Source organism: Mustela putorius, unplaced genomic scaffold (genome assembly GCF_011764305.1).
Source record: "Mustela putorius furo isolate JIRA1106 unplaced genomic scaffold, ASM1176430v1.1 tig00000095_pilon_pilon_pilon, whole genome shotgun sequence".
NCBI classification, from domain to species: domain Eukaryota; kingdom Metazoa; phylum Chordata; class Mammalia; order Carnivora; family Mustelidae; genus Mustela; species Mustela putorius.
In genome coordinates, this window is record NW_025421280.1 from 24,820,096 (window position 1) to 24,844,362 (window position 24,267).

General features: G+C 48.8%; 2 protein-coding genes across 4 annotated transcripts; both read right to left on the reverse strand.

Annotated features, from left to right (window-relative positions):
• Nucleotides 1-5,083: 5,083 nt before the first annotated feature.
• On the reverse strand, nucleotides 5,084-23,909 carry LOC101692743 (C-C chemokine receptor type 5). Of its 2 annotated transcripts, none has more exons than XM_045080765.1 (3): nucleotides 23,604-23,909; nucleotides 9,645-9,696; nucleotides 5,084-8,120 (listed from the first exon to the last, which is right to left on the reverse strand). In XM_045080765.1, exons 1-3 carry the CDS (start codon nucleotides 23,904-23,906, stop codon nucleotides 7,051-7,053), a joined length of 1,425 nt encoding a protein of 474 aa, XP_044936700.1. In that variant the 5' UTR covers nucleotides 23,907-23,909; the 3' UTR covers nucleotides 5,084-7,050. The 2 variants fall into 2 exon arrangements, with proteins under 2 accessions (XP_044936700.1, XP_012916129.2); XM_013060675.2 differs by having other exon boundaries at nucleotides 9,645-9,790; nucleotides 23,604-23,686.
• CCR2 (C-C motif chemokine receptor 2) lies at nucleotides 15,390-23,712 on the reverse strand. Of its 2 annotated transcripts, none has more exons than XM_004760807.3 (2): nucleotides 23,604-23,712; nucleotides 15,390-19,543 (listed from the first exon to the last, which is right to left on the reverse strand). In XM_004760807.3, exon 2 carries the CDS (start codon nucleotides 19,530-19,532, stop codon nucleotides 18,414-18,416), a length of 1,119 nt encoding a protein of 372 aa, XP_004760864.2. In that variant the 5' UTR covers nucleotides 19,533-19,543; nucleotides 23,604-23,712; the 3' UTR covers nucleotides 15,390-18,413. The 2 variants fall into 2 exon arrangements, with proteins under 2 accessions (XP_004760864.2, XP_044936716.1); XM_045080781.1 differs by lacking the exon at nucleotides 23,604-23,712 and adding an exon at nucleotides 21,512-22,121.
• Nucleotides 23,910-24,267: the final 358 nt, after the last annotated feature.

The window sequence follows — 24,267 nt, forward strand, 5'->3', positions numbered from 1 at the left end:
GGATGACCGAGTCTAGGGAAGCAGGGGTGGGAAGGAGATTTTCACCGACTCCCTTCGGTACAAACAAGCTGAAAGCAAAAGTGGAGACAGGGAAACTACGAACCAGAACCCAAGAATTCAAGAAGACTGGTGTCTTGTACATCACAGCCTTCTCCCCAGCTCTGGAGGACGCCGCCTCCGGGCAGCGGTGCTGGTGCTAGAACAAGGAACGAGTATGTTCTGCTCTGCGTAAGCTGGTTAAGGTGCGCGGAACCGAGAAGAGGTTGTAGCTACGCTTTCTTTACAAAATGGTCAGATAAAGCACTGTCATGTCTCACTCATCTTGGCTGGGCCACTTTAGGCACCTGTTCGCGCCTGCGTACTTGGTCCTCCTAGGCTCCACCCACTGGGCTTCTGAGCAACCCTGGTTCAAGGGCACAGAGCCCCTGGCGAGCTCCTTTATTCCACGCCCCCTGCCGGCGGTGCACAGGCCATCCCTAAACGTTTGCTGAATGAATGAATGAATGAATGCGTGCATGCATGCTAAGCCTGGGCTGCACACGGTCAACGCACAAGTGAACTGTGTTCCCCCCTTGCTTCTCCAGTGTGTCAGCCTCTGTTGGAATCCCAGACGGTGGGGGGTGTGTGTGTGGGGGGGCGGGGAGTTGGCCCCCAGCTGCGCCATCTCCCAGTCTGCTTAGAGCTGCAGGGTCTGCATCAACCAGAATTACATTGTCAGATTAATCCCCGCCCCCCACACCCCGCTCCCGAAAGCCTTTCCCAAGACACTACACAGGGCCGAATGGATTGAACACCACGCCCTAATGTTGGGAGGCACTTTCAATCCGTGGTGTTTGATTTCACACCCAAGAGCCCTCCCACATACCCAGCAGCTTCCATTCCACCACCCTGAGGAACATTCTTTGGGGGGGAGCGCAGTTCTAATAGAAAGAGGCAATAGCTATTATCAGGAAAGTAGCTGCCAGCTACGAGAACTCCTATGTGCCAGCCACTGCGTTCAGCCCACACGACATCTCTCATTTCATCCTCCTCCCAAACATAGTTAGCACAGCTTACTCTCGGCCCCAGTACTGCAAATGAGGAAACAGAGTCTAGAAGGACTGAGAAACTTGCCTGGGAGTCCTTGATGCCACGATCCAAGTTACACGGACATTTTTTGACTATTTATTGTATGCCAGCCTTGAACTGTCCATTAAGACGAGCATTGGATATTTTTAAATTAGTTAAAATGAAATAAAATTTAAGAACCAAGCTCTATAGTCATATGAGCCACATTCTGCACTGGTCTGGTGGCCGCTGTCTTAGACAGTGCATCTCCATCGGTCCAGAAAGTTCCTCGGGACAGGGCTGGTTTAGCTACTCCGTCTTGACCTAGGTATCAGGCAGATAGTATCCCAAGCCACAAGAAGGGACTCTGAGGTCCTAAGACTGACTCTGAGTCACTTCCCCAAGCTCCCTTGGCCTCAAGGCTGGACCTCAAGCAGGCTCCACTTGTCCTACAGGAAGGAGTGAGATAACCAATCAATAGAGTCCCAATTAGATGATCTGTTAGGAAAAAATAATTGTAATTTTCTTGAAAGGGATTTTTGAAGAATATTAGCTAATGGATATAAACCAAAACACAGGCATTTAATTTACTTTTAAAAATTTTTATGTATTTATTTGAAAGAGAGAGAGAGGGCAAGCACAAGCAGGGGAGAGGCAGAGGGAGAGAGAGAAGCAGGCTCCTGTGGGCAAGGAGCCTAATGTGTGGAGCTCAGTCCCAGGACGCTGGGATCCTGACCTGAGTGGAAGGCAGACGCTTAACTGATGGAGCTACCCAGGCGCCCAAGTACAGGCATTTTAGAGTAAATACGAGCTATTGCTGTTTTAAAACTACCTTGTTGTTTTCTCTGCAGAATTATCATTGCACCACCCAGAGCTGACACAGACCTCGAGGGTTTTCTAGGTCTTCTGGGATAAGGCTTTACTGGACACAGTTAAAGGGAGGGCTCCCTGGAGGGATTAGGAAATGGGGGAAAAGGAGAATTCTTTTGCCAACGTAAGCAAAATCGATATTCATTTGTAAAACATCCCAAACAGACTTTTTTTTAACTTATTTCTACTCATCCTGTCTTGAATTTGAAGCCGCCAAGCTCCACACGGGTGCCAGATGACCCATCCTGTTTTAATTTACTTTTCACTTGGAACGGACGGGTTGAAACATAATCCCAAACCAGAAATGAAAGCAAGACGCTTGGAGCCTCTAACACAGAGATTTTATTTTTTATTTTATTTTTTAAAAGATTTTATTTATTTATTTGACAGAGAGAGATCACAAGTAGGCAGAGAGGCAGGCAGAGAGAGAGAGGAGGAAGCAGGCACCCTGCTGAGCGGAGAGCCCGATGTGGGACTCGATCCCCAGACCCTGAGATCATGACCTGAGCCGAAGGCAGCGGCTTAACCCACTGAGCCACCCAGGCACCCTAACACAGAGATTTTATACTGCCAATTAGGTCTAGATTCACAGGTTTTGAAGACAAGCTTGCAGGAAGATCCAGTTCATGCTTCGCAGGTGAAAATCGAGGAGTCGAATCCAGACCCTCCCTGGCCCGCGTGCCACTCACTTTCAGGCCCGCAGCATCCGCCGCGGGACAGCAGCCTCCCTCCAGCACGCTTGGTTTGATGGCCTTTAAGCAGCGGTTTTCAAGGTTGGCTCTACTTAAAATTGCTGGGAGATTTCTGCAGACCTAGCAAATCCGAATCCCAGGGGTGGGCCCAGAAGTCAGAACAGCTCCCTCTTACTCTTCTCCACGACACATTGCGGGCTGATGCTCCAGCCCACCCAGACCTCTGGTGTCAGAACGTCTGGCACGTTGGGGATGGGCTGGGGATGGGGTGGGAGGGGGGTCTGTTCCTCCTCCAGAGAGTGAAGGGTCGGGCTGACGGATCCTCATCAACCTTTCTGTTTTCCCATGATGTGATGCCAGAAGAGGGATCAGAACAAAGTGGAGAAGACAGGAATGGAGAAAGGGAAGTGTGAATAAAGAAGGAAGCTGCCCAACTGGCGATCATATTTCATTGCTTCAAACATGCGGTACTGGAGACCATGACTGGTTGTACAAGAGAGACACAGGAGAGGGGCTTGGAGCGTTTTATGGGCTGTGAAAAATGCTTCGTCACAAAACATTTTGTGGCCTTGTTGCAAGGCTGTGGGTTCAGTGATCTGCGGAGATTGGCTCTGGGCCACTGGGACCTTCATGTTCTTCAGAAACAGAAAGAGCCGAGCATTATCTAGGCGGAGCTGCTGTGGAAATACCTCTTGTCGACGGCAGGATTAGTGCCAACTTGAAACAGCCAAGAGTAAAGCTTCCCCAGTCTCCCGGCTCTGTGGTCCAGGCCCTGCTGCCGGACGCGCTTGTTGGTTACTGAAGTGGCCACAGGGGGGCAATGTAGCCCAAGGTTCTTACTGGCTCTGCCGGTCTGTCCTTTGGATTCCAGTTTGAAAAGAATAAAGTGTTTTAAAAACTGGGTACCACCATAAGAAAAAGAAACAAAACCAAGCCCCTGACCCGTGACGGAACCACAGTGGCACATAACTTATAATCAAACTGAAGTAGTAACAACAGGGAGCCAAAAAGAAGACTTGTAAAAGAATGCTTCTAGAAGACTGAAGGCAAATAAGAAATACGGCACCATATGCAGAAAAATAGCTTGATTTCATCACAGTGGCGAGGCCAATGCACTGTAGTTTCATTGCAGGTGTTTATTTTTATTTTTATTTTTATTTTAAGATTTTATTTGTTTATTTGCCGGAATTAGAGAACCCAAGCAGGGGGAGCAGCAGGCAGAGGGAGAAGCAGACTCCCCACGGAGCAAGGAGCCCAATGCAGGGCTTGATCCCGGGACCCTGGGATCAAGACCTGAGCCGAAGGCAGACACTTCACCGACTGAGCCACCCAGGTGTCCCTAATGTTGCAGGTGTTTGAACTAGAATCTTGAAACACAAGTGTAAGCAGAATCCTAACTTATGAATTTGCACATTTTTCCCTCCCTGCTGGGGATGTTCACTTTACTTTGACTTTATCCATAGCACATATGTAACCCCTTCCATGACAGAGGCCTCTGGGTACCTTCGCTCAGGACATGGTAAGTGAAGTTAGACCCCAAAGGTCCCAATAAGTCCAAACTTCGTTTGTCTGTCTCAAGGCTGAGGCAGAGAAGGGCTGTGCCACAGAGTGCCCCACAAAGGGAGGAGTGCGGGGACGATGAGCAGGTGCCCTAGACCCTTCCTCTGCTTGGCCTCAGCCCCCTTCCGCCCTTCCTTGGGTCATGCCTTCTTTCGACTCCCGGGTAGAAGGTTGTCCTTCAGGTTGCTAGGGAAAAGCCATCGTACGAGCCAGCTCTGGCTGTCCTTGTCTTCTGCTCATTCCACGGACCTCCGGGGAGGATGGTGACCTGCTCTGGAAGGTGAGAACCTGAAAACCAGCCGGTCCCAAACCGTGGATATGACCCGGACCCATCACCTCTTCCCAGAGCACCTGTCCTCTCTGTGGATAAGAGACACATGCCCAGAAATCCAAATGTCAGTGACACAACTGTCACCACTGCGATGACAAACTTTACAGTGTTTGGAAGGGATTTGAAATGAAAGAAAAGCAAGCTCAGGAGGAGCCGTCCTCAGTCCTCTTGTGTCTGCAAATTAGGATGACAGAAATGATCAGCCTGTGACCTTAGGCCTTCTTCACCGTCAAACACAGACAGCTGGCATGGGTTTAAATACACATTGATTTTCCAGGTTTTAAAAATGCATCAGGTCTTTGGCTCTGGTAGTAGAATTAAATTAGAAGTTAAAAAGGTTTCCAGTGTCCATTGCCCAGAAACACAACCCTGAGAGGCTGTAGTTTCAAACACATTATTCTGGCAATCTGACCCAGGGAGGGGGGCAACGTCTACAGATATTTAAAAAGAAGTGTAATTCTCTCTCTGTGTGTGTACCTATGGAATTTTCCCAAACCAACTACTTTCAAAGTGCTTTCACAGTTTCGTAAGCTAGGCTTCCCTTGACTGAGATATTCCTGTGACTGAGATAATGACCAATCAGTCATTTTAGAGGGCGGCTTTTATTGGGTAAGGATTTTTTTCCAAGCAGTTTGTAACTTTCCATAGACACAAGATTCTCAGATATGCAGGATATATACATACACGTACACAAAGATACAGAATGTCTTTGAGTTGACCCAGAGGCTAGGGTCATAGGATACTGATGCCCTTGAAACAACCTTCAGAGTGTCTCTGGGTGCTTCCCGGTTGCCACCCCTGCTCTCAAGTTTCGTCTTTCAGAGCTTGAGAAACATCCGTAGCACCTCTTACAATTCTGACACCTTTACCCTTGAGTGACTCTCACTCCTTTACGTGCCTGATCCCTCCCCAAATGGTCTCAGCCATTCCCCAGATCCAAAACCATCTCAGGCAGGTACAAAGTAATAAAAGTTGCAGCTCAGAACAGTCAGGACTGTCTCTCTGACATGAAAAGATCCCTTAGTGTTCGGGGACGCTGGAGAAGGCGGCTGGAAGGAGCGTCTCAAGTCGCCACACTCAGCCTGAAACACAAAGGTCCGGAAATGGTGCTTTCTGCGGCTGATCAAGCTGGAGGCGGGCTGTTTCCAAATGAATCTGTCCCTTCTGCCCTCTGCCTACAGAGAGGTGAATCCAGGAGACAATGTTGAAGCTGTGGTAGGCCCCGGGAGGGCAGAGATGTACTCATTCGGGCTCCCCTTCCTGCCCCAGGGTCTCTTAGCTCAGGACTTAGAAAGCTCTTCTTGATAGGTTCATTAACTATGTAATCAGTCCTCACCTGAATGTTCCTGTGGTCCTGGACCTCAAGCTCACATGTTCCTAAGTCTAGTGTTTCCAAGCCTCCCGGAGATGCCCCATTGTTGAAACTGGGCTGGGGAGGACAGCCGTCAGGGCAGGAGCAGCCACGGAGAGACAGCCCAGGTTTTGTCTACAGAAGGCTGTGTTCAAGATCATGAAACCAGACTCTTCCTCTTCCACAAGCCTCTCCTGCTTTTGACCCAAACCTCATCCCCTTCCCATGTTTGAAGTCTTCCTCAGGGTATCTCTCCAGTCTGCATGCTTGATGCCTGGAGGTTCTGTCTGTCTTCCCTCTGCCTCTTACCTCCAACCCAAATCCATCACAAGTTCTCCTGACTCGCAGCCTACATGCTGTGAAAATACTCTCCGCTTCCCATCCCTGGTGCCTGGACCTACACAGATGTCCCCTTGCCTCGCCTGCGTGTCATTGACCTCCCTGCCTTAAATGCTCACTTTTCCAGAACATCCTTTGGCCATGCAATGAGCTCACTGCAACAGTGGCCAGGGCCCTCCCTGCTCTGGCTTTGACAACTGGTGCTGTGCACACTCTCTACGGTCCGGGCTCACCTTGCCTTCCCCAGCCCACACCAAGCTTCCCCCTGCCGCCGAGCCTCTCCCCAGGTGTGGGGTCTGCCGCTTGGAACTCCCCCTCCCTCCCCTCTCCCAGCAGAGGATCCCCTTCTCACTGAAGATGCTCTCCCCGTTCTCACCTGGTCCTGAACATCTGAGGATCTTACCAACCACACCTTGGAGGGCAGATTGCACTTAGAAGACGTCCTTTCTTAACCAATCATGGCAAGGACCTGCTTTAAGCACGTTTGCAATCTGCCCCTCTTGCCTCCGGAAGGTGAGAAACTATCCAATACGTTTCTTGATTAATTTTGGTGTTTCTGTTCAGGTCAACCACACTCAAGAATCAGCAATTCTCCGAGGATTTTTTTTTTTTTTTTAATAATGAACTTCCGCAGTGAAGGGAGAGTGTGCCAATGAGTTGATGTGTGTAGAACAGAGATGGGAAGGTCACTGTCATCAGCATATATTGATTTGGCTCTCCGGAAGTGATGGCTTCCAATGATCTAATGTTCTTAAAAGAGATGCCAGATGGATGGATGAATCGTAGACCCTCTATGACAGCACATTCCTTTTCAAAAGAACCACTCCCACCCCAAGGCTGTGTACAAAGACAAGTCCAGGTCATAAGCCGGTAGAGATCTCCTGCTCCCCGGTGGATCGGGTGTAAACTGAGCTTGCCCTGTCGGACACGTCTCCCAGGAAAACGGGGCAGTGTTTGCAGAAGCATCTGGTGATGTGCTTTCGGAAGAACTTTAAGAGGTAGTTTCTGAACTTCTCCCCCACGAAGGCGTAGATGATGGGGTTGATGCAACAGTGCGTCATCCCAAGGGTCTCCGTCACCTGCATCGCTTGGTCCAGCCTGTTGGAGCTACTGCAATTATTCAGGCCGAAGGACCCCTGGAAAGTGCTCAGGAGAAGCACGATGTTGTAGGGAGCCCAGAAAAGAAAGTAAACAATCACGATCACGAAAATAAGCCTCACCGCCTTGTGCCTCTTCTTTTCGTTTCGGCACCGAAGCAGGGTCTTGAGGATGGCCGAGTAGCAGACGACCATGACAAGCAGGGGTAGGACCAGACCCAAGATGGTCATCTTTAATGTCAGGAAGTTCTTCCAGAAATGGTACTGAGTGGGTGGAAAATGAGGGCTGCAGGTCAGGCGAGACCTCTCTTTCTGGGATCTGGTGAACATGATCCCAGGGAGAGAGGCAAACACGGCCACCACCCAGGTGACCACGCTCGTCACCACCCCAAAGGTGACCGTCCTGGCCTTTACGGCAAACACAGCGTGGACGATCGCCAGGTACCTGTCAATGGTCAGGAGGATGATGAAGAAGATGCCCGTGTAGAAGCCTATGTAGTAGAGCCCCGTCAAAATCTGACACAGCCTATTTCCAAAGACCCACTGGTCCGCGGCGTAATGGGCCCAGAACGGGATGGTGAGAAGGAAGAGCAGGTCAGAGATGGCCAGATTGAGCAGGTAGATGTCAGTCATGCTCTTCAGCCTTTTGCAGTTGATGAGGATGAGGACAACCAGCATGTTGCCCACAAAACCAAAGACGAACACCAGCGAGTAGAGCGGAGGAAGGAGCCTGGCTGCGATCTTTCTCACGTCGGTCTTCTGACAGGGCTCTGACATCCCGTAATCAATGTCATAGTATGGAGTCGGTGTGGGGTCATTCATTTTGCTCGACCCTGGAAATTAAGAAAAAGTGCTCCTTTATTCAGCCCTAGAATGTTCTGAGTGGTCCACCACGACCACAAACTGTCTTAGACCTCCACAGGCTTTCCACATTGGTGCCTTGATTTCCACATTTAACTGAGTTCCCTTTTGTGGCCAAAACAAAGGACTTTTGCAGGAAAGGGAAGGCTCGCCGCTGGTGTCTCTGATCGCTAGATGGAGAGCATGACTCCCGGGGAAATTCACAAAACCGTCATCTAACCAAATAAGATCTGGTGCCCCGTGGCCACGTGGAGAGAAGGTAGCTTTCATCACAATTTCAAGAAACTGACTCGGGTGCCATCTCACACTGTCTGATGATCTACTATGCTGTAGCTGCCCTTCCCCAGGGGCTGAGCTTACATAGAGCATTCACGGAGTGCTAGTAACCATTAACGGCTCCCCAGGGCACTCTGTGGGCCAGCCAGCTGTTCTGAGCTTCACACCCATTCATTCATTTAATCCTCAAGGTCACTGTAGGAGTCAGGTCAGGTTATTGCCCCATGTTGCTATTGAGAAACTCAAAGCACAGAGAGGCTGAATAACCTGCCCAAAGACACACAGCTAGGAAGCAACTGATTTGGAAGGCAGGCAGCCTGTGCTCTTATCCACCAGCTACCCTGGTCTCTCGCTTCTTGGTGAGAGAACTAGAACTTGGCATCTCCAGGTTGGTGTCCCAATACAGTCAGAACGAGATGGACTGAAGCCCGAGTACCCTGAGAAGGTCATGGGAGCTAGCAGCCAGCTGTAAAATCTAGACTCCCATTCTCACTTTTGCTCTCACATTGCCTTGCCTGGTCAATTTCAGTTCCATGGCTTTATTGAGAAATTTCTTTAATCCCTGTGGGTCTGAAGCCTCCTGGATCTCAGATTAGGCAGTGGGAGGAGCACACAGAAACTTTCCCCTTAAATTCTGAGCCAGAACAAAAATCGTTACACTAAATGTGCTGTGGAACTGATTATTAAAGGGAAACTTAACTTGATATTTGTACTATGACATTAATTGGACAATGTTTACCTTCCCTTTTTGGGGGGCGAAAACAAACAGAAGAGTTAGACTTAGATACAATTTCTGCTTGGAAACACATTCAGAGGGCACCCCATCCCAGGGAGGGGGAGGGGATTTTCAGTTCCTCTTACCCGATTATAATCTATAATCTCTGCCAAGATTCTGGCCAAGAATCACCTCCTTTCAAAAGCTTTCTTTTGAAAGGTGAAGCTTCTTTCCTTTTTTTTTTTTCTTCTCTCTTTCATTCTTTCTTCCTTTCTTTCTAGTATTGATCCCTTACAATCTTTCATTCACAATCGTGTTCTGTATCTTCGATATTATCACCATCTGAAACTCATTCTAAATTCTAACTCTTTTCTTCTCTCAAAGATTACGTTTCAAGATAGCTCTAGAAACACCTGGTGTTTGTCTAATGGGTTTCCTGTAAGCCCTTTTACTCATCACAGAAGCAGAGCTAACTAACAGGCAAAGTGGCTGAAAGGTGACTTACCAGGAGGGTTCTCGTAGGGGGACGGATGTCTCAGCTCCTCTGACCAGCTGAGCTGTGCAAATCAAACATATAGGCAGCATAAAAGTAGGAAATGCACAGTTTTTAGCGAAAGGGGGGAGGCGGAGTTTGATGAATAAGTATATTGCCTGGGAGGAAAAAAAAAGAAAAAAAAATCAGAGAACAGTTCTTCTTTTTCAGCTGAACTCGAAATAGATTGCCGTCTACATGTCTGGCCTGAGCGCTTATTCATGGATTTCGTGGATTACACTTACGTCTTTTGTGTTCTGTTCATCCAACGACACAGAAACTGTCAGAAAATAGGATTGAAGGATATTAGAACTAGAAGAACATTCGCGTTTATGGAATCAAAATCCCTCATCTTCCCGAAAGAAATTGCTGCTTCGGAGACCCATGATTTATTTGTAGAAGACCACATGGCTTATCGATGGCAAGGCGAAAATGGGAGAGATTCTGATTCTCTTACTATTTGTCCTCGATCAAAGCCACTGAAGCCAACTTGAAATTGAGGGGGGAATGCTTCCCATGAACCCCGTGGTCCCCGTTACCCATTTCCCTCGGCCCCTGTGCTTTTCCCAGCTCACACCCATACCTCACCTTCCCACCCTGAACTATTTTTTTCTGCAAATGAAAACAACTGATCGTCTAACGGGCTTTACTTGTGGGCTCACCTGTGAGCTACATCTGTTGCCCATCTTCCTTGTGTTTGGGTATGTCCTGGGGCTCGTCATTATCAATCTCCTCCATCTAGTGACTACGCAGCAGCCCTCAAACCAGCAAGCCTTCATGACTACCTGCACTATGGAAGATACATAGACAGCCGAGATCCTGCCTCCAAGGACACAGTCTGTCTGTGGCTCTGAGAAGTTGTCCACATAAAATAAGCAATAATTGGTGGCCTCGGGTCAGGTTCAGGAGTATATGACCATCCCATATGCAGTCACAGAGAGCTTTCTTGGTGGTTGGTTACTTATCTGAAAACCTCAACTGTTGACTTGGGGAGCTGAACGCCCAGGGGACAGCACCCTGAGCCTCAAGAGCGCCCTCTGGGGGTCTTCCACTTCCTCCACTATAGAATCAGAAACTTCAGCTTGTGGTCTAAGAAAGGGCGGAGACCCCAGACCTGCGGAGGCTGCCTCACACAGGGCTAAGCACGTGACCTCCGCAGCCAGACCCGGGGAGCTTGAAGCCCCGCCCTACCCTCCGCTTTCAGATCGTGCAATGGGCTGAATAATGGGTTTGTGGGGGAGGGGCACACGAGGCAGCCGCACCCAGAATTTAGCACATAATATCTGCTCGGGAAACAGCAAACTCCTACCCACTCATTCCGTGATTCTTTCCTAGGGAGAGTTTATTTGATAAAATTTTAATGAAATTGGCTCCCGGGGTCCTTGTCTAGAGCAGAGTCTCAGCGGCCTAGGGGTGAAGCCAAGGGTGAAGCAGGGTCATGAAGCTAGGGACTGGTGCTTGGAGAAAAGCTAGAAGGAGGTGATGGCTAGGACAGCCATAAAAGCACAGAGACAGCCCAGCAATCAGTAACCATCCACCCAGGACCATGCTCTTGTGTCACAACAGAGCCCAGCAATTGGTCATTGTAACCGGGACAGTGAATCATGAAAAAAAAAATCTTCAAGTTCATCCTGTGTGTGCAAGTCAGGAGGCAATGATTAAGAACCTGCCTCTGCAGACATACTCCACGGCTAAGTTCCAAGCTTCATCGTTTGTCACTTGGCTCTGAACAAAATTTTGTAAGTCCCCAAGCCTTATCTGTGAAATGGGGGCAAAAACCAAACCCCAAATCACAAACTTATTTGATAGGTCTGTGGTCAAGATCAAATGATATAACAAGAATGGGGTGCTTCGCAGATACTGGCCCTCCATGGGCCATGTAACAAGGCCTTATATTTTATGAAAAAATGGGTTTGCAAAATGGATAGCAAATAGGTCAATATAAAATTTTGCAGAAAGCAGGCGGCATCAATAGTCTTAGTCCTCGGAAGAGCAGCCTTGTGTTCACGGCTGGTAACGTGTGTGTGTGTGTGTGTGTGTGTGTGTGTGTAGAACTCTCAGCTGCTGCTGGATAAATGTTACATTTCTGTAATGTTGCAATACTGTCACCACCCAAGCTGGTGCTTCTCCCTGTGAAGTTCTGCTTGTCCATTGTCCAGGCAGCGGAGGCTGTGACGGTTGCTCGCCCCCGGAGGGCAGTATGGAGTAGTGGTGCAGGCTTGGAGTCCCCACTCCCACCCCACCCCACCAGGTTGCCCTTGGCAAGATACTTCCTCTCTCTTGAGCTTCCATATCATCATCTGGGGAATGACATGCTAGACCCTGGGGGTCCCGAAGGCAGCTCCCCCGTTCAATACCTGATGACTCTATGGCCACGCTGGTTTGGACAATACACATTTGGAGGGGATAACAGGGGGAGGATTCATAGAACGTGGAAGCCCAATTTAGTGGGTGTGTCACGCCTTTCAGATTTCAGGGTTCAGAGAGGGATTCAGGTCACCTCTCGGGGTGGAGCTCCATCCCAAGGAGTTACAAGGAAGTGAGGATCCATGGGAACTTCTTCAGCCTTGAATCAAGGATCCATTTCCGTCTGTCATGCCATGACTGAGTTTCATGGTCTCAGATTCTCTTTGGCCCTGTTTGCAAGGCTCTTGTTCTCCTGCGGATGACATTCAGACTCCCCAAGAGAAATGATCCTTTGACCTGTTTGTCACTCTGGACTTGATGCCCATAATGGAAGGCATCTTGAGCCCGCCCTCCTTTCGGGGAGTTGGCCGGCCTTTGAAATAGCTGGTGTCCAGGCATTGAATCCAGGTTGGTGGACGGCTCCGCTCCCGCTGCCCCATGCAACTCTTCAGTCTAGATGCCGAGCATCCGCCAGGAGCTTGGGAAACGCTGGTTCCTCTCCTTGGGTTCAGAGGGTCAGCCTTATGAGCCCAGCTCCTGTCACCTGCCACACAGCAGCTCACACACACATAGTTCCTCCCTCCCTCCCTCCCTTTCTCTCTGCCTTCCTCCCTTTCTTCCTTCCTTCCTCTTTCTTTTTATGGGAGTCTAATTTAGATGCAGCAAAGTGCACTAGTCCTAGGTGCACAGCTTGGTCAAGTTTTGACATGTATATACCCACATAACCACCCCTCCTTAACCGAGATGATACAGCACCATCCTAACACCCCAGAAAGTGCCCTTGCACCACACCCAGGGGTAAGGGCCACTTGACTTTGGTTACCATGGACCATCACGTGCCTCTCCTTTAAATTCAGATAAATGGAAACATAGGTGCTATCCTCTTCTGAGTCTGGCTTCTTTTGTTCAGTATAATGCCATAACTATATTTGCCAGAGTTCCGTTATTAGATGTTCATGCTCTTTCCATCGATCACATTATGGACCATGTGTTCTCAGTGTGGCTGCCAGTGCCCTGATATCCCCACCAAGGAGGATACTCCTTGTTGAAGGTGCAGGTGAAGGTGAAGCCACCTTCACCAAGAAAGTCCAAGAATTCCCATGGTTCTCAAAGAAAGAGGAAAAATCCTTCCCTACCACCTGTGTGTCTTAGCAATGATGATAGGGTCCCGTGGCTCCCAACACTGCTTCACCTTTGGTCCCGGATACACTTCATGGTGAGTGGGCCTGGGGGTCATTGCACTGTCTTCTCAACCTCTGATGTCTCTGTCCTTCTGGTCCTTCCCAGAATGACCCCCTTCCCAGCGCCTGCACCGCGTTCCCCATGCCCTGTGGAAATCATCACACCACGTGGACACTTGCAGACTGTCTACCTCCTTGCTTAGTAGATATGTCCAGATGTGGTGGCAACCCTTTAACTCAGCTGAGAAGTTTGCTCTATGAATTTTGGGTATTTTTTTCGAGTCAGTGCCCAGACATGGTGCTCATACAGTGTAGTGCACTGATGAAGGTATGTAATAGGCCCACTGTGACTTCGGATTGGATCACACCTGCACCTCTGTCTTCAGCTGTATGCAAAACAGGATATCATACAGGACTTTTCCTGTTGCCCCAGAACTGGCAGTTATGGCCTGAGGCTGAGGGCAGAGAGGTGTTAAGTACCTTACAGTTCTAAGGAAAACCACTGACACCTGGGGTCACACCTCTTCTTAGGGGGCTTCCTAGACTGACAGAATCAGCTCTGTGCCCCTGGTTGCCATGTCAACTCATCACACCCTTGTCCTATAAGGAGACAGATTTGAGCAGGAAAGGGTTGTCGAAATGGGTGGGCTTGATGGAGAGGTGAAAGAGAGGGGTCCTCTCCTCAAAGCCAAGGGCGGGGATTCTGAGAAAACCATGTGAGGAATGGGAGCTTGCAAGAAGGGAAGGCTGATACCTCCTTCCTGGGTGGGGGATCTTCTAGGTAGCAGGTCAGCTGAGCAGGAGAAGAGGGGATTGGAGAGAAGAGATGGTGGAGGTGGGACATAGCAGTGAGCCAGCAAGGAGGTCCCAAGGATGTGAGATCACAAACATAGTGTCAAAGTGACAACTGCCCAAGACATTTCCAACCTCAGGCACTCATCAAACCCAGGGCCAGCCCTCCTTTAAATTCACAGAGGTCAGCTTACCAGCTCAGAGGCCTCTTCTCTCTGACAAGCTTCCTCTTGGTGGCTCTTGGTGGCCCTTACTGCTGCTGACTAATCAGCCCTAAAGCCATTTCTATTTGTTAAGGAAATCTTAATAATGAGAAGAAGGCAAAACAGAGAAGGATGGGGTCTGGGTGGCTCACTCCCAGGAGGCGGCAGGGCCTTTGCGCATCACGAGCATTGGAGGACGGCACGGGGTGGGCCCTCTGCCAAGTCCCCAACTCCACCGGAAGTCTTAAGCCACCCATCCCTGGGAAGGACGACCTTCCCTGGCAGCTGCTTGACTCAAACAGCCCACTCAAATGTTCTTCTCGGGAGAAAGAAGACTGGGTTTCCACATCTAGAAATGGAAAGAGTCGGCAGCTTTTAAGTAGTGGTTTCTTTGGTGGCAATAAAATTCTACTGTAGCTATGACTACTGTGTTGTGAGACTATCCTTGAGTTGGTGACTCTCTCCTCCGGGCTCTCAGAACATTCCACATACAGCTCTACTTCTGTGCTCTGCACAGTGCCTGGTGATTCACAAACACCCCATTCTCTACCCTTCCTCCCCTCCCCAATCCCTCCACTTAAAGGGCTCTCAGACCATGGGAATTAACACACCCATCTTCATGTGCCTACTCCAGACTGGTGCATGGTAGATCCTCAAGGGGTTTTGCTGCATTGAATTCCATGATGGAATAAGACACGGATACTTTCCTGAATTTTAGATGTACTAATTAGCCTTTGTGCTTCTTGGTAAACAGCTGCCACAGCTCAGTGACTTAAAACAGCAAGCGTGGACTTCTTGTTCCTATGACATGTGGCTGGGGTCTGGCTCTGTTCTCTGTGTCTTCTTGCTCGCATGGCATGGCACCTGCTGTGGCCCGGGAGGGACCTTCCTGTGGCCGAGCAGGGAGAGCCAGAGGCTCAGCCCAACCACCTCTGTCACTCTTTGTGGTTGAACCAGGTGGCACTTCTGCTCACCCTTCATGGTCGAGCCTCCCGTGGATGGAGGAGGGACACCTAACACTCTAAGTCATAAGTCACATCACAAGGACAGGCATGTGTCATCACACAGGGGAAGGAGTGAAAAGTGGCAAAGAGTAAGACAATCTACCACACCACAGAATAACAAACCAAGCAGGCTTTAAAAAAAAAAAAATTATTATTATGTTTAGAACCCTAAACATACCATCTACCCCCTCTCCTGCTTCTTAGCAGATTTTTAAAATGTACAATACAGTATTGTATCAACAGGTACAATGTTATAAGCAGATGTTTGGAACTTCTCATCTTGCACAACTGAAATTTTATGCACATCAATAGACATATAAAGAAAAGGTGGTGTGTACATGCAATGGAATATTTTATTCGCCCTTACACAAAGGAGTTCCTGCCGTATGCAGAACCATGGGTGAGCCTTGGGGACATAGAAGGACAAATGCTACATGGTTCCCCTTACATGAGGTACCTAAAATAGTCAGAATCATGGATGAAAAGAGTGGAATGGTGATTACCAGAGGCTGGGTGGGGGAGGGGAGGAGAAAACAGGGAGTTGCTCATCAGATAGTTTTTCAAACAGCAATGTAGTTAGAGCATTAATTCGTTTCCCAAATCATAGCTTAAAAACCCAATATTTATGATCTCCCTGATATGAGGAAGTTGAGAGGCAATGTGGCGGGGGAGAGTTGGGGGGCAGGAAAGGAATAAATGAAACAAGATGGGGTCGGGAGGGAGACAAACCATACGAGACTCTTAATCTCACAAAACAAACTGAGGGTTGCCGGGGAAGAGGGTGGTTGGGGTTATGGACATTGGGGAAGGTGTGTGCTATAGTGAGTGCTGTGAAGTGTGTAAGCCTGACAATTCACAGACCTATACCCCTGGGGCTAATAATACATTTTATGTTAATTTAAAAATCCCCAATATTTACATTTCATCATCCAAACAAAATTTCATGTATTCATGAGGATACTACAAATATCGGAAGGCAAAGCATGCTCTCCCCACCCCAAACACACGCACTTCTTTCTGAAACCTTCTCTAGCCATGAACCAGGAAAGGAAAACATTGTCACCTAGAGCTCCTGAGCCACCAGGTTCCAGAAACCCTGTGTTTCCTGCTTGTGTCAGATCAGAAATGCACTGGGTCACACGTGTACACATCTTTAACTTGGCTCACCCAAGATAAAAATCTTCGCTGACTTAAGTGAGCCAACTCCTGTCCTTTGCAAATTGGGTTTAAAAATTCACTTAGGGGTCTGTGTGACTTAGGAGTTCCCACTCCAATCTGGACAGTTGGAACATGAATGACATTTGCAGAGCATGGAAGGGTTTGAACACGATCAAACCCATGACTTTCTAGACTTCATAATGATATGGGGTTTGTGGCTGCAAGGCTGTGAGAATAAGACCCAGTTGAGATGCTGCCTGTGAGGTGTGTGCTATGGCCGAAATGGTAGGAGTTAGACGTTACATCGCCATGAGCTCGTAAACCCATAGCCCAGACCCCGGACTCCCCGATCAACAACTGTTCATGTTGAACATACCACAGGTTCCAATGATCTAAGCTCAAAACCAGAATTCTCTCTGTGACTAATACAGTATTTTCAGGATTGACCTAATAGCAACTCTTAAAATGATATTCTGCTCCATTTGCAAGTTACAGTTCCGGTTTACTTTTATTTTTACTTTATTATTATTGTTATTTTTATATATGCGAACTCTATGCCTGGACCCAAAAATGAGGAGCAGGAAGGTAGTTTGGAAAACACTTTCTCCTAACCTTTCTAGAGTCTTCCTTGTGTAGGTCGACCTGATCTGGCTGGTTAGATCCCAAGATTCACAGGCTAGGGTATGACTTCTAAGGCAAGGGCCTCTGTCATGTCTCCCGGCCCCTTCTCTGTCCTGGAGACACACCCCAGGACTCCCACCAGAGCACACGGAGGAGTTCTGGCTGCACCGTTTTCTACTCCCCAAGGCTACTCTCCTGGACCTCCATGAGCTGGTTCTGGGGAAGGGCGATCTTTTGGGCAAGAGTGATTATGATGACGTCTGGGGGTTGAGTGGGGAGCAGATGGGGCCAGGGCAGCAGGGACAGGTAACAAGAAGATAAACACAATCAGATCCAAAGACTTGAGGCCTCTACAGGTTCTGACATAGCCTTCCTGGCCTTTCCTCCTAGTTGATTCTGGAAACATCACTGTGGGGGTGGGGCAATGATTGGCAGGGTGGGGGTGCAGGGGGGAGGGGCTCACACAGTCTCCCAAGCTCTTGCTCCTGCCTTCCTGATGCAGGGTCATTCACCTTCAGGCCTTCTTCTGATCACTACCTGCAAAACTTCCCTTTCCCTGCACAGACCGAACGAGGGTTTTTATTCTTCATCTCATTATAGACGACACAGACTATATCAACAAACATGTTCATGCATTTTTACATAGCAGGAATGTGGCTTACAACACACGTGAACAGTGAGGCATGATAGGTAAGAGATTTCCAGTGCAGGCTGCATGGTTGTCATGGATAAATGGAAAATTAGCAAATGTGTGTCATGTACTTACACGGGAGAGGTGATCGGACCCAAACGAAGCTCTCAGAGGGTTCTTGGGGTTCCCAAGCTCTCCCTGAGCCGGTGGGGCCTTCCAAGTTAATATTGGTGGGAAGCAGGGCTGGGGGTAGCACAACTATCTGGCTGGACTGACGAAGACCTTCCTTTCCTCCTCACTCAGGCTCAGCCATGTGCACACCTCCCACCTCCTGGCACTCGGCCCTCACCCCACCCCCCCTCACGCCATCCACCTGTGCCCACTCGCCCCCCTCTCCCCTCCAGCTGAGCCCCTGTCCAAAGGGATAGCATAGCAGAGCTACTGAAGCAAAGGTGAAGGCTGGGAGAAGCACATAAGTATTTTCCAGATGCGGCATTTTCCAGGAACTGGGAGGAGCTCATTGGAGAAGTCCTGGTCTCTACCCACAGTTGTTCTGGACTATCCTCTGAGTGTGCGTTGGCTACCCAGGGAGGGGCACAGTCTGTCTTGGTGCCCATGACCCTGAGGTTCCTGGGCACTCACCTCAGAGACTCACAGTCCTCCCTTCTTCAACAGACCTTTGAGGCTTTATTATCATAAACCGATTGCCGTCCCCCATCAAAAGCAAGAAGCAACCTTCTACTCCTCTACAAGCCAACTGAGACCTCCTGTTCCCCCGTGGAAGGCGTGTATGTGGAACTCATTCGATCCGCGGGCTCCCCATAGAAGACTGGGCATTGTTTGCAGAGGTGTTTGGTGATGTGCTTTCGGAAGAACACGGAGAGGTACCTTCTGAACTTCTCTCCCACGAAGGCGTAGATGATGGGGTTGATGCAACAGTGCGTCATCCCAAGGGTCTCCGTCACCTGCATGATTTGGTCCATCTGACTGGTGCTCTGACAGTTGCTCACATTAAAGGACTCCTGGAAGGTGCTCAGGAGAAGCACAATGTTGTGGGGAGCCCAGAAAAGAAAGTAAACTATCATGATCACGAAAATGAGCCTCACCGCCTTGTGCCTCTTCTTTTCGTTTCGGCACCGAAGCAGGGTCTTGAGGATGGCCGAGTAGCAGATGACCATGACAAGCAGGGGCAGGACCAGGCCCAAGATGCTCCTCATGATTGTATGAAAATTCTTCCATGCTTTTGGAAATTTAGAGCTGCAAAAGGTAATATCTTCCTCTTCCAGTCCCCCGAAGACGATCCCGGGGAGAGCGGCAAAGACAGCCAAGGCCCAGGTGACTCCACTTGTCAACACCCCAAAGGTGACCGTTCTGGCCTTTAATGCAAACACAGCGTGGACGATCGCCAGGTACCTGTCAATGGTCAAGAGGATGATGAAGAAGTTTCCTCCAAAATACCCAACGTGATACAGCCCGGTGAATAACTTACACATCACCTCCCCCAAGAGCCAACCGTACATGGCGTAGTGGGCCCAGAATGGGATGGTGAGAAGGAAGAGCAGGTCAGAGATGGCCAGATTGAGCAGGTAGATGTCAGTCATGCTCTTCAGCTTTTTGCAGTTGATGAGGATGAGGACGACCAGCATGTTGCCCACAAAACCAAAGATGAACACCAGCGAGTAGAGCGGAGGCAGAAGCCCAACTAGGGTCTGTCTCACATTGACCTTCAGACAAGGCAAGCTGTAATCATAGTCATAATTGGTGGTGGGTTCTTCATTGCCGGCCTGGATATTGGATGTAAACAGAGAATGCGACATGGGCTGCACGCTGTAGCTGGCCTGGGCAAATGTGCCATTGTCACCCATCTTTCTCCGTGCTGTAATCAGAGAACAAAATGATAGCATGCTATGTAACCCTGCTGTCCCCACGCTTAAAAAGATCCTCGCTCTGGGTCAGTGACGGCCTGGTCTTTGTCTCTGCTTTGCAACTGTGTCCTGGAAAGCTCCTATGCTGGTTGATCACTTCCCTTTATTCCTGGGAGCAGACGCTAGCTGTCTCCCCACCAGCCATTTCTCAACATCCTGGGCCTTCCCAGAGGGCCGGACTCTCATGGTACAGTTCCCTGTGCCGCTCTGTCTCCTCTGCAGGGGAGGTGGTTGGGGGGTAGAGCACGCGGACCGGTGACCCATTCCCGGAAGGCAACGAGGAAGGGCATTCTGTGGGTGGACCTCTGAGAATGCTTTTCCGGGACAGGAGAGATGCAGCAGATACCCGGGCCTGCCCCTTCCACTTCTGGAGCCTGTCTTGTGAAGGCTTGGTGTTTGGGACCCTGAATGAAAGACTTAGAATGGAGCAAAACCAGGTGGAGTCCCAATGCCATCAAGTCATAAGCCCAACTTTGAACTACTTATGAACTGCTCAACTCATTCTCTGATTTCTTGTGATTTGAAAAGTAATAAGCCCTTGTTTTGAAGCTACTGGGAGTCCCATGTTCTGTTACTTGCAGCCAAACGCCTTTTGACTAGCTCTCAACTCTCTGCCTCCATCTCCCCGCCAAAGCTTCCTGGGTGAGGTTGCCATGACAACCCAACTACCAAATGCCCAGCTCTGCTTCAGCTTCATCCTTGATAAGCATTGGATCCTTCTGCTAAGTTCTTTCGTTTAAAACTCATTTGCCTTCTGGGAGGTGCATGCCTGCCTCGTGCCTCCTTATCCACTTGCTTCATTGGTGTCTCCTTCCCCTGCCCACCCTGGGAGAACCCCCAGGCAGGATCCTTGGCTGCCATGTCTTTTCCTGCCACCTCTTTATTCTCGACCCCAAGTTCTTGCTGAGTCGTGTTATCTAATTGCAGGTTTTTTTTAAAATTTTATTTATTTATTTGACAGACAGAAATCACAAGTAGACAGAGAGGCAGGCAGAGAGAGAGGAAGGGAAGCAGGCTCCCTGCTGAGCAGAGAGCCTGATGCAGGGCTCGATCTCAGACCCTGAGATCATGATCCGAGCTGAAGACAGAGGCTTAACCCACTGAGCCACCCAGGCACCCTTAATTGCAGGGTTTTAGGTGCTCTGAATGCCAACACATCCCAATGCTCTGCCTTCTACCTCTACGTCTTTCAACCTCTACCTTAGCACCTTTCAACCTCTATGTCTCAGAGCTGAATTTCCCATTGCCTCCTGCATGGCTCCCCAGGGGTTTATCTATTCAACCAGCATTTACTGAGCACCTACAGTGAGCTGAACTCTGTTCTATACTACTGTCCTTATCATTGTCCTGTGAATTCTACCTCATAAACACCTCCAGGCTCACCTCCTCTGCACATCGGTCAGCTGCCACTGTCTTGGCTTAGACCTTCCCCATTTCCATCGTTGCTGTGGTCTTGCCTTGCTTGCAGCTTATTCCTGACCATGCTCCCTTTCAGCCTGTCTTCCCCAATACTAGCAATGGGATCCTGTGCTTCTCAACTGAAAACCGCAGTGGTCCACACACTGTAGGTGGCGGGACCTCAAAGGCAATGCTCAGACCATTCGTCAGTCTTTTCTGTCTGTCTTTCTTTCTTTTTTTTAAAAAAGATTTTATTTTATTTATTTGACACAGAGAGAGAGCACTCAAGTAGGCAGAGCAGCCGGCAGAGGGAGAGGGAGAAACGAACTTCCCGCTGAGCAGGGAGTCTGATGCAGGGCTTGATCGCAGGACTCTGGGATCATGACCTGAGCTGAAGGCAGACGCTTAACCACCTGAGCCACCCAGGCGCCCCTCATCAGTCTTTTCTATGCTCACTTCTCAAACCCCAAGTCCTGTGCTCCCACCCCGTCCATCTTCCATCCATTTTCCTGCAAACTCACCTGCTTCAGTGGTGTTGCATAAGCTTGCCCTCTGCCTAGAACTCCTGGTGAACTCCTAGTCTTCTGCCAGTACTTCTTGCTCAAGCTCCCCTTCTCTGTGAAGCCAAACCTCCTCTGCTAACAAATCACTCCAATTGCCTCATAACATATGCCTCTAAACAAGCCCTTATCACACGATCTCCCACACACCATGTGCCCCTTGAAGTCCAGATCATGTTTCTGTTTCCAGCTCTGACAATATAGCATCTGGCTAAAGGAGGTACCAATAAATGTTAATTGAAGAAATTCATGAAAGTCTTTATACTGAGTAGAACATCTAACATCATTAGACTTGATTCTCAAGAATATTCTTTTTTTTTTCTTTTCCTGGTAGTAACTGTGAATTGGTTTTTATCTTTGTACACACCTTATTCTTCAATTTCTCTTATGATCCATACATTTCATAGACCTTACATTTCACTAAGCCAGATTCTTGGAAATCTGCTGCCACTAAAGAAGACTTCTAATCAAGCTCCTGGGGGATGGGGAGGAGAACGTATCCACCTCAAGAATTACATCTATGATCATTAATTGAATGCTCCTTAAGCTTCAGGTGCTGCGTTAAATACTGTGCATGAATTAGTTTAATATTTGCAAAGCTTTTGTGAGCAACTATTTTTATATCTTACAAGTGAAGAAATTCAAAATTTAAGCATGGGCAAGTTAAAAGACTTTCCTAAGTTCACAAAACAAGTAATAGCTGAGCTGGATTTTGAACCTGGGGCTATTCTGTGACAAAAGACCCCAGGAGCTCCTATCTCCAGGCTGGGAGAGCAGAGGTGGACATGGAATAGGTAATGATTTTCTAGGTAGGCATGGAGGCTTGCACTTCTTTGGCATGTAGACTTAAAAACCACACATTCACCACCATAAGCATGTCCCACATACACATGCAGGAGTGTGAGCATGTGTGCATGTGAACACACACACACACAAATAAGCTCCACAAGGGCAAAGAACTTTGTCTTTCTCTGGTGCCCCAGAGCCCAATCTGACACTTAAAGCCTGCTAAATAAGTATCATTTCTGTAAGTGAGTGACAGAGATCCAGCAGGCTGCAAGGTGCCAGAAAACACAATGACCCACTGTGGACTAGCTCCGGGGTAATCCAGTGGGAGACCCGTATAAAAACTAAGATACTGGGGATCCTTGCTCACAGCCCCTTATGTGCAGCATACCCTTGGGGCTCTTCTGTAACCAACCACAGGACTGGCCTCCTCATCTGCATTGGAAAGTGTGGACTGGACTGGTGTTTCTCAAATGCTGGGCTTTCGATCACACAGGAAGTCTGTCAGTCAGAAATGCACGCTCAGACCCTCTGGTGATTCAGATCGGGGGTGAGGTGGGGTGGGGAAAGGGTAGGGCTCAAGGGGGCCAATTGCCTTGACCACTTCCACCGTTGTGTTCTCTCCACATTGTTGTTTACCTGCACTGGCTTCTCAACTACCAGCCACCTCCTCCTCCACGACTTCTCCCCAGTCACTCCTGCACACCTAGCTCCTGGCACGGCAGATGCGTGCGAGGTGTCACTGTCAAGTGTCAGGACACATCCTGAATTGATTAAAAGCTGCCTCTCAGTAAAAGAGATTCCTCACTTCAGCCCCTGTGGGCTCCTGAATTGAGGCAAGAGGCCCATTTTGGTTCAGGGCTTGGACCATCACCTATACAGACTGTGAAGGGGGAGGGGCAATATTTGGGATGGAAAGTTCCAGCTCTTTAAAGCCCTAGGGGGCTGGGAGGGGAGGAGTGAGAGGAGCAGCAGCTGAGAGAAGCCTGAGTGTCCTTACACTTTGTGACTGTCTTCTTTAGTACTCTGTCCTCTCACGTGAGCCCCGTGGGGTGGTCTTACCCTGCTCTGCACTTGTTCACTGCCACTTGGGTCTCTTCAACATTTATGGTGCAGACACCACCCTCCAGACTTTTCTTCTCCAACACCATCCCCCAAGGTCCTAAGCTATGCAACCTTCAGGGTGCTCCCAGGCCTTGCATCTCCAGTGTTGGGATGCTTTGAGCCCATGATTCATAAAGGAATGGAAAAAACACCCACAACTCACCAGCGAATGGCTTCTCCCAAGTGGCACAGGAGGGTCAGGCTTCTCAGCAACTGAACCAAACAGATCTGGAGGTAGAAACTTGGTGTGCAGAAGTAGGAAATAATATTTCCTGCAGAAGAGGAAGGCGGAGATACAACAGCAAGTAATGGTAAAGATTTGAAAAAAAAAAAAAAAAAAAAGAATGATATAGTTCTTCTTTTCCAGCCAGGAACATTGTACACTAGGTTGAGGTCTCCAGAGTAATATTAATTTTGAAATCTTACTTATGCAACCATGAGTGTGAGTCAGGCAAACCCTGTACATCTGCTCCTCTGTCTAACGACTTTGGGCTTCTTTATCTTGTGGGTCTCTATATCTGGCAATCTTCTCTCTTCTGCCAGTGATAATTTGCATGAAATGAGCACAACAGAACTCCGTTTTCCAGAGGATAAATGCTAACAGCAGGGCTGTTGGTGATGGTGGAGAAAACAGAATGAGTTTTATGACCATGCACACTGTTGACATTATGAAATTGGGATCTGATTGGAATTTTTCTTTCTTTTCTTCTTCTTCTTCTTCTTCTTTTTGTGATGTTTACTAAAAGGGAATGCAAAATGGTCTCTTATATGAGATGTCCTTAGCAAGAAGGGCCTCAGTTATTATAGGTTCCACTCCCCAGAAAGAA

Coding starts and splice junctions, on each gene's coding strand:
- CCR2 (XM_004760807.3), bottom strand. CDS start 19,532: ATGGGTGACAATGGCACATTTGCCCAGGCCAGCTACAGCGTGCAGCCC.
- LOC101692743 (XM_045080765.1), bottom strand. CDS start 23,906: ATGTACAGGGTTTGCCTGACTCACACTCATGGTTGCATAAGTAAGATT. Junction 9,697..23,603: donor TTGGGAGAAGCCATTCGCTG/GTGAGTTGTGGG, acceptor TGATTTGCACAG/CTCAGCTGGTCAGAGGAGCT. Junction 8,121..9,644: donor CCCCTACGAGAACCCTCCTG/GTAAGTCACCTT, acceptor CTTAATTTCCAG/GGTCGAGCAAAATGAATGAC.